General features: G+C 45.6%; 1 protein-coding gene across 2 annotated transcripts in view; it reads left to right on the top strand.

Moving 5' to 3' along the window:
- Positions 1 to 12,969, top strand: part of TMPRSS15 (transmembrane serine protease 15) — a 780,444-nt gene that overhangs the window by 229,204 nt on the left and 538,271 nt on the right. For both annotated transcript variants that reach the window (XM_073668264.1, XM_073668263.1), the window contains exon 8: positions 3,320 to 3,429. In XM_073668264.1, the coding sequence (XP_073524365.1) occupies positions 3,320 to 3,429 (110 nt within the window). The remainder of the gene's footprint in view (positions 1 to 3,319; positions 3,430 to 12,969) is intronic.

The following is a 12,969-nucleotide window of genomic DNA, read 5'->3' as shown; positions in this document are numbered from 1 at the left end:
TAACAGAAGACATTTACATGGAACAACCTCCAGGATTCAAAGATGAAAGAAATCCAAACAAAGTTTGCAAACTACAGAAAAACATATATGGTTTAAAGCAAGCAGCTAAAGCGTGGAATGACAAAATCACGGAAGTACTTACAAATGAAAAATTTCAAAGAAGCAAAGCTGAACCATGCTTGTACACAAAAAGGCTGATTAATAGATGGATTTATGTACTCGTATATGTAGACGACATTTTGATTTGTTTTAAACAAGAAAGGGATAAAGAAAACATTCTAAAAATCCTGAAGCAAAATTTCGATATCAAAGACTTGGGAAATGTAAAACAGTACCTAGGAATACAGGTAGAAAGAGAAGAAGATGGAAGTTTCCTACTGAATCAAAATCACATAACAAATAACAGAAAAATTTGGATTAAAGGATGCAAAAACAGTAAAGTCTCCAATGGAAACTAATTATCTCAAAGAGATGAACAGTGAAAAAAATATGCTACCAAATAATGAAGAATACAGAACAGCAATAGGAAAACTACTGTATCTAGCGACCGTTACAAGACCAGACATCGCAGCAGCAGTAGGAATCCTGAGTAGAAAGGTATCAAAGCCAAATAAAGCTGATTGGAATGCCGTGAAGAGAGTAATGCGTTATTTGAAAGGAACTAGCAATGTTAAGCTGAAATTACGCACAAGAGTGATTATTGCATTTTAGCAGGATATGTTGATGCAGATTGGGCTGGAGATCCAACTGACAGAAGATCTACCAGTGGACATATTTTTTTTCTCTCAGGTGGACCAATAAGTTGGACAAGTAAGAACCAGTCAATTGTGACACTGTCTTCAACAGAAGCAGAATATGTTGCCGCAGCACATGCGAGTTAAGAAGTAGTGTGGTTAAGACAATTGTTGACAGAATTAGGACAACCACAGTTGGAACCAATGAAACTGAAAGAGGACAATCAAGGATGTCTTGTTCTTGCTCAGATGGAAAGAGTCAATCCAAGAACCAAGCACATTGATGTGACATATCATTTCTTGAGAGATCATCAGGAACAAGGAGTCTTGAAGTTAGAGTATTGTCCTACTGAAGAAATGACAGCAGACATCTTCACGAAGGCGTTGAATGCGGATAAACACCAGAAACTAATAAAATTGTTGGGTTTGATTGAATAAGTCCTTACTGTTGAGAAAGGGTATTGGCATATGCAACAGATCAGGACTTATTATAAGTGAAAGGAGGACTTTATACTACCAGACAGCAGATGGCGATAGTGTGTAAAGTTATATGCTTGTTGTAATGTGTGGGAGAAAAGCTCTCAATTGTTGGTTGTTTTTACTTCCTGTGTTTTTTTTTTCTTTCCTTTCCTGAATGTGTTATGTAAGCAGCACACGGACTGTGTGACACTGAATTGTATCTCATGTTTAACCAGTATGAAGTAAATACTGTTTACTCAAGATATCTTGCTGATTGAAGCTCTCGTAAGTACAGTGGTGACTATAAGAAGATGCACTCTGCGACAGTTTGCACATCCATGGATGAACGTACATCTGAAAAGGCATCCGGCTTCTCTAGACTAACTGACTTCTCCCTATGTTTGTGTACAGGTAGTTACAGTGGTGGCCAAAAGTATTGGCACCCCTGCAATTCTGTCAGATAATACTCAGTTTCTTCCTGAAAATGATTGCAATCACAAATTCTTTGGTATTATTATCTTCGTTTAATTTGCTTGCAAGGAACAAACGCAAAAGAGAGTGAAGCAAAAATCAAATCATTGATCATTTCACACAAAACTCCAAAAATAGGGCAGACAAAAGTATTGGCACCCTCAGCCTAATACTTGGTTGCACAACCTTTAGCCAAAATAACTGCGAACAACCGCTTCCGGTAACCATCAATGAGTTTCTTACAATGCTCTGCTGGAATTGTAGACCATTCTTCTTTGGCAAACTGCTCCAGGTCCCTGATATTTGAAGGGTGCCTTCTCCAAACTGCCATTTTGAGATCTCTCCACAGGTGTTCTATGGGATTCAGGTCTGGACCCTTTGCTGGCCACCTTAGAAGTCTCCAGTGCTTTCTCTCAAACCATTTTATAGTGCTTTTGGAAGTGTGTTTTGGGTCCCTTTTTATTCAGACGCCGATGGATAGTATGGGTTGACACTGTTGTACCCTCGGACAGCAGGGCAGCTTGAACTTGTTTGGATGTTAGTCGAAGTTCTTTATCCACCATCCTAACAATCTTGCTTTGAAATCTCTCATCAATTTTTCTTTTCCATCCACATCTAGGGAGTTTAGCCACAGTGCCATGGGCTTTAAACTTCTTGATGACACTGCGCACGGAAGACACAGGAACATTCAGGTCTTTGGAGATGGACTTGTAGCCTTGAGATTGCTCATGCTTCCTCACAATTTGGTTTCTTAAGTCCTCAGACAGTTCTTTGGTCTTCTTTCTTTTCTCCATGCTCAATGTGGTACACACAAGGACACAGGACAGAGGTTGAGTGAACTTTAATCCATGTTAACTGGCTGCAAGTGTGATTTAGTTATTGCCAACACCTGTTAGGTGCCACAGGTAAGTTACAGGTGCTGTTAATTACACGAATTAGAGAAGCATCACATGATTTTTCAAACAGTGCCAATACTTTTGCCCACCCCCTTTTTTAGGTTTGGTGGGAGTTGTATCCAATTTGGCTTTAGGACAATTCTTTTTGTGTTTTGTCATTGAAGACAAATGAAATGAAGATAATAATACCAAAGAATTTGTGATTGCAATCATTTTCAGGAAGAAACTGAGTATTATATGACAGAATTGCAGGGGTGCCAATACTTTTGGCCACCACTGTACCTGTCAGTTTAGCTGAGAGATTGGGGAGAAGCCAATAAGGACCTGCCTCTTGGAATAGTCATCTTGTCCTAGGCCACTTTTTTATCATAATTTTTTATGAAACTCCAAAGCATTTCAGAGTGAACTATACATGTTTGTTGTCATGCAGGACCAAGTCATATTCATGCAGCCCGTGGAGCAAGCAGCACAAATATGACAGGTCCTTTTTATATACAGACACAGAGAACCTGCAGCTGCATTTCCTTCCTCCCTCTATTCCTCTCCGTAAACTTTTTTCTTTACACAAAATTATTATTATTATTATTATTATTATTATGAATATTATTATACTTCAGGTTTTCTGTCCCACTTAGTATATTATTGCAGCCAATTAAAAATCAAGTCTTTTCTAAAAGTTTTCACATAGTGCAGTCATATTTTACATTATGCTCAATATCTTTCCCTTTTGTTGATAGAAGTCTTTGTTTTCATTTCCAGCGCTCGGAATGGCTTTAACATTAAACTTAATTTCACATCTTTTGAGACTAACAATTACATAGACGTCGTAAATATTTATGAAGGTATTGGACCTGACCGAATTTTAAGAGGTAAGTTCTGCGGTTTTCATTTTCAAATTAAATGTCAGACAAAAGCTTCATGTCTGAAATAGCATTATGTTAATAGTTTTCCTTCACAAAGTTTCATTGCACTGTTTTATGCAGATATCAAGTAACATTGAAAGTTTATAGCAGAGGAAAAGTACAAATCTTACAGAACTGTATCCAAAGAAAATTTCACATTGGGTCCAAAATAGCCATTGAAATGGAAGTCCTTTACTAGAAACCCATCATAATAGATTGTAAGCTCATGTGAGCATGACCCTCACTCTTCTTATTTGCATTATTTGTTTGTAACTACTTCCCTCTGAAATATAAAATGCACTGAAAGTGTTGGGCTTATATCCAATAAACTAATTACTAATGTTTTCCTCATTTTTCTGAATAATAATATATGGATCACTCCCCTAATCTGTCCAAAATGTACGATGTTGGATTGAAATAGGCTGAGTACAAGTGGGCACCGTGGGTATCAGCTGGAACAGAGAAACTGATATCTTGCTCCAATTTCTTTGATCACCGTCAAAATTGACTGCAGCGTCTGAATGGTTTCATAGAGGGAATGTTAACCTCACTGATGCCTTTGTAACGCTATTGTGGGTTGCTAATGAGTTGTCATAGAAGCTTACGACCTAATAAAAAAACCCAAGTCTACTAAGTTTGTATTTCAAGATTGCATGGTTAAGTTCTCCAGAGGAACTAAAGAAAATGAAAAAAATAAAATAAAATAAAAAAAATTCTTGAAAAATCTATAAATAAAACTAAATATTTTTTATGGTTGAAAATGGGGTTTCATTGTTTATATATATCGGTATCTATCCATAGATAGATAGATAGATAGATAGATAGATAGATTATATCTGTTTGTATGTATGTGGAGAGAGAAGCCAGGTAGTACTGAGTTAAATCCTAGCACTGTGTAACGGGTCTGGGAGGTGGAACCTCTGAGCAACTATACAAGGGGGCAGTCCTTGTAAGGAAGCGGGTGGCTCCCAGGGAAGGTGGGCAGGTAGTCACGGCTAGTGACGGGGACAGTCTCTGGGTAGAAGGGCAGGAGGTCACGGCAAGTGACGGCAGAGCCTCCAGGTAGGCTAGCAGGCAGGTAGCAGGTGGACGCTCCCAGGTGAGCGGGCAAGAGTCTCTGGACAGGCAGGTGGTCACAGCACGTGACGGCGGAGCCTCCAGGTAGGCTAGCAGGCAGGTAGCAGGTGGACGCTCCCAGGTGAGCGGGCAAGAGTCTCAGGACAGGCAGGTGGTCACAGCACGTGACGGCGGAGCCTCCAGGTAGGCTAGCAGACAGGTAGTAGGTGAGCGCTCCCAGGTGAGCGGGCAGGCTGGTCCATAGACAGAGTGACAGGTGTCGGAAGGCAGACCGTCGGACCGCAGGCTTGCAAGCAGGTAAGCGGATATCAGGCAGGTATCAAGCAGGAATCTGGCAGGTGACTGGCAGGTAACAGGCAGGAATCTGGCAGGTGACTGGCAGGTAACAAGCAGGAACCTGGCAGGTGACTGGCAGGTAACTGGTAACGGGACCTGAGGGCTGAAGCAGAGTGAAGGCTTTGCAACAACATTGCTCGGGCACCTCCATTTTGGAGGAGGTGCCTTATATATGGGAGGTCCTCCGGCAATTGGCCGGGGACTCCTTAGGACGGTGCGTGCGGTCCCTTTAAGAGAGGGGGAGCGCGCGCACGCGCACCCTAAGCACACTGCCAGGGAAGGAGCGCGTGCCGGAAGCAGCGGGGAGAGAAGCGCTGGAGGACGCCGCGCCAGGAGCGGGGAGGTGAGAGGGACTGCGTCTCTGCCTAGTACAGGGCAGAGACGCCGATGCTACAGTACTTTAGGCCCCCTCTTTTTTTGGCCAGAAAGAAATTTTTCAAGGAGAAGCGGGGCATTGATGTTCTCCCTGGGTTCCCAAGTTCTCTCCTCAGGACCAAACCCCCTCCAATCTACCAGAAAAAAGGTTTTTCCTCTTACCCTCTTGGAGGCCAGAATACTCTCTACCTCAAAGACGTCATCAGCGGAAACCGGAGCAGGAGGGGCACCTGGATTATTGGAAAAAGAGTTAAAGACAAAGGGTTTGAGGAGAGATGCGTGGAAGGAGTTGGGAATCCGCAGGGTGGCCGGGAGTTTTAATTTGTAGGCCACAGGGTTAATTTGCCTAAGGACTTCAAAGGGACCGATGAATCGAGGGCCCAACTTGAAGGAGGGTACTTGGAGCCGCACATGTTTGGACGAGAGCCAAACCTTGTCTCCCGGACGGAATTGAGGCAGATCCAGACGTCTCTTATCAGCATATCTCTTCATCTGCTCAGAGGACAGAAGAAGAGCGGACCTGGTACTCACCCAAATAGTAGAAAATTCGTTGACAAGAGACTCCGCAGCAGGGTTGTCCACAGAAACGGAGACAGGAAGTGGAATCCGGGGATGTTGGCCACCGACTATAAAGAACGGGGATTTGGAAGAGGATTCGCTCTCATGGTTATTGTAAGAGAACTCGGCCCATGGTAGGAGATCCATCCAGTCCGAATGGTGTGCATTAACGAAGTGCCAGAGGTAACTGGTCAGGATCTGATTGATAACCTTCAGGACGAGGCCATTTTAGAACGGAAGAGAGCTTCTCGGGATCCATTTGCAGACCTGTCTGGGAGATGACATAGCCCAAGAACGGTAGGGAGGTCTGGTCGAAGAGGCACTTCTCGTTTTTGGCATAGAGGTGGTTCTGCCGAAGCCTAAGCAGGACCTGACGAACATCCCTTCGGTGTGTGGGGAGATCCGGAGAGAAGACCAAGATATCGTCCAGGTATACCACTACGCAGGAGTACAGGAGGTCACGGAAGATGTCGTTGACTAGTTCTTGAAAGACAGCGGGAGCATTACAGAGACCGAAGGGCATCACAAGGTTCTCATAGTGACCGTCCCGGGTATTGAATGCCGTCTTCCACTCGTCTCCTTGACGGATACGGAGCAGGTTATATGCTCCTCGTAGATCCAGCTTGGAGAAGATCCTGGTGCCCTTGAGACGGTCAAACAATTCGGAGATGAGCGGCAGGGGGTATTTATTTTTTACTGTGATGAGATTGAGTCCTCTGTAGTCAATACAGGGACGTAGCGAGCCGTCTTTCTTTTTGACGAAGAAGAATCCGGCTCCAGCCGGGGAGGTAGATTTTCGGATAAATCCCCTAGCCAGATTCTCTTCAATGTACTCAGACATGGCCCGGGTCTCGGCTGCAGACAACGGGTAGATACGCCCACGGGGAGGAGTGGTGCCGGGTACTAGGTCGATCGGGCAGTCATATGGCCTATGGGGTGGCAACGTCTCTGCTTCCTTCTTACCGAAGACGTCCGCATAGGGCCAGTAAGGAGCCGGGAGACCCGGTAAATTAGCTGGAGTAGGCGAAGGGCGAGCTGGGTGGACCGGAACCAGGCAGGTCCTATGGCAGTCTGGACCCCATCGGAGTACTTCACCGGATCCCCAGTTCAATACGGGTTGGTGTGTCTGGAGCCAAGGTAGACCTAGCAACAGGGAGTGAGAAAGTCCGGACAGCACATGGAATGAGATTTCCTCAGAGTGCAGCATTCCCACCTGCAGGGTTATGGGTTCAGTGACGAGCAGGATGGTCTCCGAGAGAAGTCTTCCATCCACGGAGGCGACTGACAATGGTTCAGCCAGGGACTTGGTGGGAATACGGTATCTCTCTACCAGAGACTGGGAGATGAGGTTTCCAGCAGCTCCAGAATCCAGGTGGGCGAGTTCAAAGTGACGGTTTTCTCCCCAAGCAATAGAGACCGGTAAAGTCAGAGACGGAGAGGGCTTACTTTTGTCTAGGAAGACCTCTCCGAGTGGTCCTAGACACTGGCGTTTCCCGGCTCTTCCGGGCAGGAACGGATGAAGTGCTCCATACTGCCACAATAGAAACAGCTTCCCTCGGCTCGGCGAGATTCTTGGCGAGATCTCACCATCTTGGTCTGGTCGATCTGCATAGGTTCAGGCGAGAGCGCCCGCGGAGTGACTGGTTGAGAGGCAGGTCTCAGGGAAGTAGGAGCAGAGCAAGAAAAGTCTTTCTCCCAGGCAGTCTCTTTGGCACGTTCTTGGAACCGGATGCCAATCCGGGTAGCTAGTGACACCAGGTCATCCAGAGTGGTAGGAATGTCCCGACCAGCTAACTCGTCCTTAATCCGACCGGAAAGACCCTCCCAGAAGACGGACACCAGAGCCTCATTTTCCCAGGCAAGCTCAGAAGCGAGGGTGCGGAACCGTATGGCATATTGGCCCACGGTGAGACTCCCTTGGCGGAGACGTAGCAGAGAGGAGGCAGAAGAGGTTTTCCGTCCAGGTTCATCGAAGACTTTCCGGAAAGCAGCGAGGAAAGATGGCAGGTCGGACACCAGGGGATCCCCTCTCTCCCACAGGGGATTTAGCCATGCCAGTGCCTCCCCAGTGAGATGGGACATGATGAAGGCCACCTTGGCCCGGTCGGAGATGAACTGGTATGCCAATAGCTCAAAATGCAGGATGCACTGGTATATGAAACCTCGAGCTAAAGTAGGTTCGCCGGCAAAGCATGGAGGTGCCAGAAGCCGAGGTCCATAGTCGGGTACCATGAAGGGACTGGATTGCGGTACCGCAGGAATGGGCACGGCTGGACCAGAGGTAGACAAAGACGAGTCACACAATGCGCCTAGACGAGAGTTAACGGACCGTAGATAGGACAGTACCACCTCCTGCTGAGTTTTCTGACGTAAGACTTCCTGGTGCAGATCGGAGATCTGGGGACCACCGGGTTCCATGGCCCGAGCAAACTGTAACGGGTCTGGGAGGTGGAACCTCTGAGCAACTATACAAGGGGGCAGTACTTGTAAGGAAGCGGGTGGCTCCCAGGGAAGGCAGGCAGGTAGTCACGGCTAGTGACGGGGACAGTCTCTGGGTAGAAGGGCAGGAGGTCACGGCAAGTGACGGGGACAGTCTCTTGACAGGTGGGTGGTCACGGCAAGTGACGGCAGAGCCTCCAGGTAGGCTAGCAGGCAGGTAGCAGGTGGACGCTCCCAGGTGAGCGGGCAAGAGTCTCTGGACAGGCAGGTGGTCACAGCATGTGACGGCGGAGCCTCCAGGTAGGCTAGCAGACAGGTAGTAGGTGAGCGCTCCCAGGTGAGCAGGCAGGCTGGTCCATAGACAGACTGACAGGTGTCGGAAGGCAGACCGTCGGACCGCAGGCTTGCAAGCAGGTAAGCGGATATCAGGCAGGTATCAAGCAGGAATCTGGCAGGTGACTGGCAGGTAACAGGCAGGAATCTGGCAGGTGACTGGCAGGTAACAAGCAGGAATCTGGCAGGTGACTGGCAGGTAACTGGTAACGGGACCTGAGGGCTGAAGCAGAGTGAAGGCTTTGCAACAACATTGCTCGGGCACCTCCATTTTGGAGGAGGTGCCTTATATATGGGAGGTCCTCCGGCAATTGGCCGGGGACTCCTTAGGACGGCACGCGCAGTCCCTTTAAGAGAGGGGGAGCGCGCGTGCTCCCTAAGCACACTGCCAGGGAAGGAGCGCGTGCCGGAAGCAGCGGGGAGAGAAGCGCTGGAGGACGCCGCGCCAGGAGCGGGGTGGTGAGAGGGACGGCGTCTCTGCCTAGTACGGGGCAGAGACGCCGATGCTACACACTGCAGGTATTAATTAGATGCACCTGATCAGCTTTGACTAAGAACAAGGAAATAGTTTCACCCTGTGTCAGTCTGCTGGATGTTGAGCCGAGCTCAGTGTTTTGAAGCTGGTGAGTGACCAGCCAAAATGTGAGCTGGGAGACAGACAAGCCAGGGTCTCTCTCTGAATGGAGACTGCACAGGTCAGCTAGGAAAGCTGAGCACTTTGTGTGTTGGAGCTGCAGAGTAACATATTGTAGCTGCAGCCTGTTTAGTATGAAGTGTGTATGGAGATGAACACTTCAATTTGGCGCTGGGAGCTGCTGTAACACAAGGTGAAGGTGATACTGAGACTGGCCAGACAGTACCTCATCAGTGTGTAAAGTTTGCTCCTGGAGAAAGGACTGTAATCTGTTCAGGTGAGCCCGCACTGACATATGTGCCTAATGAATGGACTGTCAATTTGTTACTAAGCAATAAATCTGTATAAGTTTGGACCAAATATTGCTTGTGTGAACCCTATCCAATGACTACATGAGAGTGTGAATCCCTAAAATACACATATATATATATATATATATATATTTATATATATATATATATATATATATAGCGCTGGCCAAAAGTATTGGCACCCCTGCAATTCTGTCAGATAACACTCAGTTTCTTCCTCAAAATGATTGCAATCACAAATTGTTTGGTATTATTCTCTTCATTTAATTTGTCTTCAATGAAAAAAACACAAAAAGAATTGTCCTAAAGCCAAATTGGATATAATTCCACACCAAACCTAAAAAAGGGGGTGGACAAAAGTATTGGCACCCTTTGAAGAATCATGTGATGCTTCTCTAATTTGTGTAATTAAAAGCACCTGTAACTTACCTGTGGCACCTAACAGGTGTTGGCAATAACTAAATCACACTTGCAGCCAGTTAACATGGATTAAAGTTGACTCAACCTCTGTCCTGTGTCCTTGTGTGTACCACATTGAGCATGGAGAAAAGAAAGAAGACCAAAGAACTGTCTGAGGACTTGAGAAACCAAATTGTGAGGAAGCATGAGCAATCTCAAGGCTACAAGTTCATCTCCAAAGACTTGAATGTTCCTGTGTCTTCCGTGCGCAGTGTCATCAAGAAGTTTAAAGCCCATGGCACTGTAGCTAACCTCCCTAGATGTGGACGGAAAAGAAAAATTGACGAGAGATTCAATGCAAGATTGTGCGGATGGTGGATAAAGAACCTCGACTAACATCCAAACAAGTTCAAGCTGCCCTGCAGTCCGAGGGTACAACAGTGTCAACCCATACTATCCATCGGTATCTGAATGAAAAGGGACTGTATGATAGGATACCCAAGAAGACCCCACTTCTTACCCCGAGACATAAAAAAGCCAGGCTGGAGTTTGCCAAAACTTACCTGAGAATGCCTAAAACGTTTTGGAACAATGTTCTCTGGTCAGATGAGACAAAAGTAGAGCTTTTTGGGGAAAAAGCATCAACATAGAGTGTACAGGAAAAAAAGAGGCATTCAAAGAAAAGAACACGGTCCCTACAGTCAAACATGGTGGAGGTTCCCTGATGTTTTGGGGTTGCTTTGCTGCCTCTGGCACTGGACTGCTTGACCGTGTGCATGGCATTATGAAGTCTGAAGACTACCAACAAATTTTGAAGCATAATGTAGAGCCCAGTGTGAGAAAGCTGGGTCTCCCCAAGAGGTCATGGGTCTTCCAGCAGGGCAATGACCCAAAACACACTTCCAAAAGCACTATAAAATGGTTTGAGAGAAAGCACTGGAGACTTCTAAGGTGGCCAGCAATGAGTCCAGACCTGAATCCCATAGAACACCTGTGGAGAGATCTCAAAATGGCAGTTTGGAGAAGGCACCCTTCAAATATCAGGGACCTGGAGCAGTTTGCCAAAGATGAATGGTCTACAATTCCAGCAGAGCATTGTAAGAAACTCATTGATGGTTACCGGAAGCGGTTGTTCGCAGTTATTTTGGCTAAAAGTTATGCAACCAAGTATTAGGCTGAGGGTGCCAATACTTTTGTCCGGCCCTTTTTTGGAGTTTTTTGTGAAATGATCAATGATTTGATCTTTGCTTCATGCTCTTTTGTGTTTTTTCCTTGCAAGCAAATTATATGAAGAGAATAATACCAAAGAATTTGTGATTGCAATAATTTTCAGGAAGAATCTGAGTATTATCTGACAGAATTGCAGGGGTGCCAATACTTTTGGCCAGCACTGTATATATATATTGTATGTATTTATACTAAAAAAGCCTTATATAATTGGAATCGCACTCATATAAAATGTCTAAATATTTTTTATCCACACTAAGAGAGTAAAAAATAATGGCAGAAATGTAACTAAGAGTATTCTATCAATTTATAATAAGCTATCTGCCATGAGAGTATAGTGTAGTGATTCTACGTAATCAGTTTGTAATGATACATGGATTGTCATTGCTGGAAATAACTTTAGGACAATGAGTAGATTGTGGCCACTAAAGACTAATTACGGTCATCATCAACATGTAGCTGATCGTCAAGTTTATTTCCCTTACAGTATTATAGTTGGTTGATTATGTCAGGAAGTCTGACTGACTGACTGATCATATGGAATCACAGTGGTAAAGAAACCAGCCATTTTAATAAGGTTCAATGATCCCCTGGGTAATTGTGAAATCCCCTAAAGTTAGCACTTAAAGTTTCGAAGGCTGTGTTTGATTTAAGCAAGGATGTAATTGATTGAAGGATGGGATTGATTTAAGGAAAATACTGTTGTCAACTAGAACTCAATATGGGTACTACAAAAATGTCCAATTTGCTATGATGCAAACTGAATACATAATCCACATCACAAGGACTAGGCGGCCACATATAAACACATATAGCATATACATCTCCCTACAGAGTATTGCGAAATCTGACTGGTACTCATGCACTACTCATCTAAGCAGCCAAGAATATAAGTAATCTTAGGTACGAAACAGATAGAAGTTACAGAAACTTGTCATAAAGACATTCCTCGCACTTACTGGACTTCATATTTACCAAAGTACTTGCATATTGCAACAATAGTACTGTTAACAGCACATAATAGATTGGGAAATACCACATGGTAACAAATGTGCCAAAAGAAGTTGGAACCTTGACCAAATGGTCCCCAAAGGCATTCAGTTTAGAACCAGCAATCCTAAGTATCTTGTTGAGTTGGACGTACAGTTTACCAGGAGTAATAGCACCCACTAATGGACATTGCTACAAGAATCTTGTAGATGCTATTTTTCTATGTGACAGATTATTTGTAATTTAATGGGTTTGTCCAGGCTTGGGGTTCAAGTCTGCAGTCACTATTTGTGACAGCAGTCTTGTAAATCCTCATAGCACACAGTGTGTGCGCTATCGGGATTCTCTTACCGGCAGTGGGTTGGGTTGAATAAAGATGCATGGCTTCACTCAGTACAAGTGAGTTTAGCGAGGCCAGACATGTCTAGACAGAATGTGGCGAGATGTATGCAAATCATATACGTACGGTCTCATGGCCATCTTTGACACCTCTTCTCGGAAGCCCTTTGTTTACCCTGGGAGATGGGGGACTCGGAGTCGGGTCCTGTGATGGAGAGATGGGGTGCAGCCGTGGCCCGGACCCGACCCGTGCTCAGGGCCATCCATGGGATGGTGAGGGCTTATCCGGGTTGAGTGGCTGATTCCGACTACGCCACCTGTGGCACCTAGTGAAGGCCACCAGCGCCGCTGCAGTCCGCTGAGGCATGGTGGTATGGCGGCCATAGTTATTACTACTCCACACAGGCGGAGCAAGGCCTGAGGGCAGAGGGACAGGATGGAGGGGGTTGTAGTAGAGGAGAACGGATGCTGCGTCGTGCGGTGTAGCGC

This window comes from Phyllobates terribilis, unplaced genomic scaffold (assembly GCF_046119375.1).
Source record: "Phyllobates terribilis strain yellow unplaced genomic scaffold, ASM4611937v1 Scaffold_2__4_contigs__length_985480577, whole genome shotgun sequence".
NCBI lineage: Eukaryota > Metazoa > Chordata > Amphibia > Anura > Dendrobatidae > Phyllobates > Phyllobates terribilis.
Note: the sequence above shows the minus strand (reverse complement) of the source record. Positions and strands in the feature narration are given on the sequence as shown.